Consider the following 3,683-nt stretch of genomic DNA (forward strand, 5'->3'; position numbering starts at 1 on the left):
ACACGCACACACACACACATAATACACACAAACACACACACACTCACACACACACACATACATACACACAAACACACACACACTCACACACACACACATACATACACACAAACACACACACACACTCTCTCCACAGCAGCCATCTAGCCCATTCCACTCCAGTAACAACACACACACACACACAATCTCCACACCCACCCTGACCCAGTACAAGCTCTCTCACAAACACACACACATACACACACTTGCATATGCTACACACACATAAATACACACATTTAAACACACTACACACTCAGATATACACTGCACACAGATTACACACACACACACACACTATCACTCCTGATAGCAGTGTGTTGACTGTGTGTGTGTGTGTGTGTGTGTGCAGCAGTTGTGTGCAGATGTGTTCCAGTGTTTATTATTGCTGCACTGAATTATTTAAATGAGCCCTCGCCTGCCATTGGTCAGTTGATCGGCTAGCCCCGCCCCTAAGCAAGCTCACTCCATTGGCTCTGACAGCTCGTGTGTAGTGCTGGAGAATCTACACTGCAGTGTGTGTGTGTGTGTGTGTGCATGTGCGTGTGTGTGTGCGTGCGTGTGTGTGTGTGTTAGTGAGAGTAGTGCGCGTTCGTCACCTTATCTTGTGTTTCTCCTGACAGACAGCGAGTGTGTGTTCGCTCCGGTGGCTCTGCCGCACGGCCCACGTTAGTATACGAGCTCGTCACGTCTGACCGCCCTCCATCCGTGTGTGTGTGTGTGTGTGTGTGTGTGTGTATATAAAGAAATGTGTTATTGTGTGTGTGTGTGTGTGTGTGTGTGTGTAAAGGAATGTGTATGTTAGTGTGTTTGTAAATGTGTGTGTGTAAAGGAGTGTGCGTGTTTGTAATTGTATTTGTGTGTGTGTGTGTGTAAAGGAATGTGTATGTTAGTGTGTTTGTAAATGTGTGTGTGTAAAGGAGTGTGCGTGTTTGTAATTGTATTTGTGTGTGTGTGTGTGTGTGTAAAGGAGTGTGTATGTTAGTGTGTTTGTAATTGTGTGCGTGCGTGCGTTGCGTGCGTGTGTGTGATGGTTCAGTGGGCTCATGGTGTTGATCACAGTACTGATGCTGTATTTTCAGTGCAGGTGTGTTTGTGCATGCTCAGGCCATCATGTGACATGTTTCCCAGCATCCTCAGTGTGTGTGTGTGTGTGTGTGTGTGCTGCAGTGATGTGCTGTTCACCAGTGTGTGTGTGTGTGTGTGTGTGTGTGTGTGCAGGATCCTCTTCAGTGTCCTCTATGATGGGTTTTCTGAGGAATGATGATCCTCCAGTTCCTCCTCCTGTCCCGCCGCGCCGCCGGCCCGAGTCTGCCCCCGCCGAGTCCTCGCCCTCCAAGGTGTGTTTCAGTCTCAGCGAATATCTCCTTGGTCTGTATTAAGCCTGCTGCTGTCTGTTGGGTCGTTTTTAATCACTCTGGGTTGATTTTGAGTCTCGATTGGGCCTCAGATGTTTTCAGCACAAACAATGGAAACCAATGTAGAGTCCCCACAACTCACCAAAACAAACCTGTGTGTGTGTGCAGATGATGTCAACACACCTGGACAGTCCTCCTGCGATTCCCCCTCGTCAGCCGACCAGCAGTAAGGTGTATTCTCCTCGATACTCGCTGACGGATCCTCCGGAGAGCCCACCTCTGCTGCCGCCGCGGGAGCCGGTGCGGACCCCGGACGTGTTCTGCAGCTCGCCGTTACACCTGCAGCCGCCGCCGCCGGGCCGCCGCGCCCCCGAGCTGCAGGCCTTCTTCCCACCACAGACGCCCTCACCGTCACCGCTGGGGCCGCGGAAACACCCGGAGCCGCCGCCGGAGCCCCCACTGGGGCCGCCCGTCCCCCCACGCCTCAGCACCGCCGGCCCGCCCGCACACATCCCCAAACTGCCCCCAAAAACATACAAGAGGGAGTCAGTGCACCGCGAGGGTCCGCCGCCGCCACTGCTGCTGGAGAACGCCAACCCCACATGAACACACACACACTCACACACACTCACAGACTCCACACGTGCGCTCAGTGCGAGCAGGAGTGTGTTCAGACTCTTCTGTCTGTCCTCATCTGTAGCTGTCTGACATCACTGACACATCCAGAACAGCAGCACACACACACACACACACACACACACACACACACTGTAAATAATGCACTGCAGAGGCGCGTGTCTCTTATTTCCAGCTTGTTTCTGGTCTAAATCTGGAGTCTGTTTAATCCTGAAGCATCTTCAGACGGGCCGGTGTTCAGGGGACATTAGGGAAGCTGAATAATCTGGGTAATGTGTGTGTTTTCTCTGAAATCAGATTATTTTACACAAACTCTCTTCATTTGGCCTCATTATGTCTGGAAATACACTATATCCAGAGCTCATCTAGAAATGCTCCGGATGTGAGGGGTTTTAGATATTTGGACTTGAATTGAGACACAAACTCTGAGTAAGACAGTGTGTGTGGGTGCGTGTGTGTGTGTGTGTGCGTGTGCCTGTGCGTGTGTGTGTGCCTGTGTGTGTGTGTGCGTGCGTGTGTGCGTGCGTGTGTGTGTGTGTGTGTGTGCGCGTGTGTGCACTCTGCTTTTGTGTTTGGAGTTTGATCTTGTTTCTAGTGTGAATATCTAACCCTTCTTAAAGACACAGTTCACCCATCAGTTCACCCAGCTTTAATCATCAATCAAGTCTTCATTTCCTCCTCATTTAGTAAAGTTTCTTCTGTTAAACACTAAAGAAGATATTTAGAAGAATGCTGTAAACCGGTAACCATTGACTTTCATATGATTTGTTTTGTCCTACAATGGAAGTCAATGGTTACCGGTTTCCAACCTTCTTCAAAATATCTTCTTCAGTGTTCAACAGAGGAAAGGAACTCTTGAAGGTTTGGACACTCGAGGGAGTGTAAATCAAGAGGAATTGTTGATGTTGGGGTGAACTGACCCTGTAAATCAATCTTTTTTTGAGGCTAGTAAATGTTTGATTTTCAGAAATAAGACGTCAGTATTGAAGGAGACTTTGAAGCAAGCTTGTCAGACAAACTTGTTTTTGGAATAATATATTGAGGTAAATGAGCTGAAGTGGAGAAACTCCCTATTCAAGACATGAATCGGTGTGGGTCCAGAAATGCTTCATGATTGAAGAGTCTGTAGATTCTCCGACTGAAAACACGGCAGACTCTGAGTGTGAGAAGCGCTTGCTCTGCAGTGTGTGAGGAAAAATGCAGATCAGTTTTCAGAATAATGAAGTCAGAGCTGCAGGACTGGCGGGACTCCTCTGACTCTGATGTCGGATTGTTCAGGACTTCTGTTCTGCAGTGTGAGGTTGTAAATGTTGAGCTGCAGACAGGAGGACACACACACACACACACACACACGTGCATCTTCTAGAGAAACACACACTGAGATTGTAACTCCAGCTGCAGGATCATAAAGTAGCACTGTGTGAAAGTATCGCTGGTATGATTATTAATGTCAGGCTCAGACGCTGCTGTGTTCTTCTGCATGCTCTCTGCTCTGAGACTCACAGTTCACTCCTCGTTTCTCCTTTTCCTCTCGATTATGAGCTGTCTTGCCATATTTACCCTGGTGTACGGTTCAGTTTGACTCCTCTTTGGTGATGGTGCTGCTGTTTTCCTCCATTATAAACACATTTACTGACTGTACAGTCGTGA

General features: G+C 48.7%; 1 protein-coding gene across 2 annotated transcripts in view; it reads left to right on the forward strand.

Moving 5' to 3' along the window:
- Positions 1–3,462, forward strand: part of sos1 (son of sevenless homolog 1 (Drosophila)) — a 37,809-nt gene extending 34,347 nt beyond the window's left edge. Inside the window, 3 exon segments of one of the 2 annotated variants that reach the window (NM_001441652.1) lie at positions 663–707; positions 1,261–1,379; positions 1,566–3,462. In NM_001441652.1, the coding sequence (NP_001428581.1) occupies positions 663–707; positions 1,261–1,379; positions 1,566–2,003 (602 nt within the window). In that variant the 3' untranslated portion in view covers positions 2,004–3,462. 2 annotated transcript variants of the gene reach the window in all.
- Positions 3,463–3,683: the final 221 nt, after the last annotated feature.

Source organism: Danio rerio, chromosome 11, assembly GCF_052040795.2.
Source record: "Danio rerio strain M-AB ecotype USA chromosome 11, GRCz13ab, whole genome shotgun sequence".
Lineage (NCBI taxonomy): Eukaryota > Metazoa > Chordata > Actinopteri > Cypriniformes > Danionidae > Danio > Danio rerio.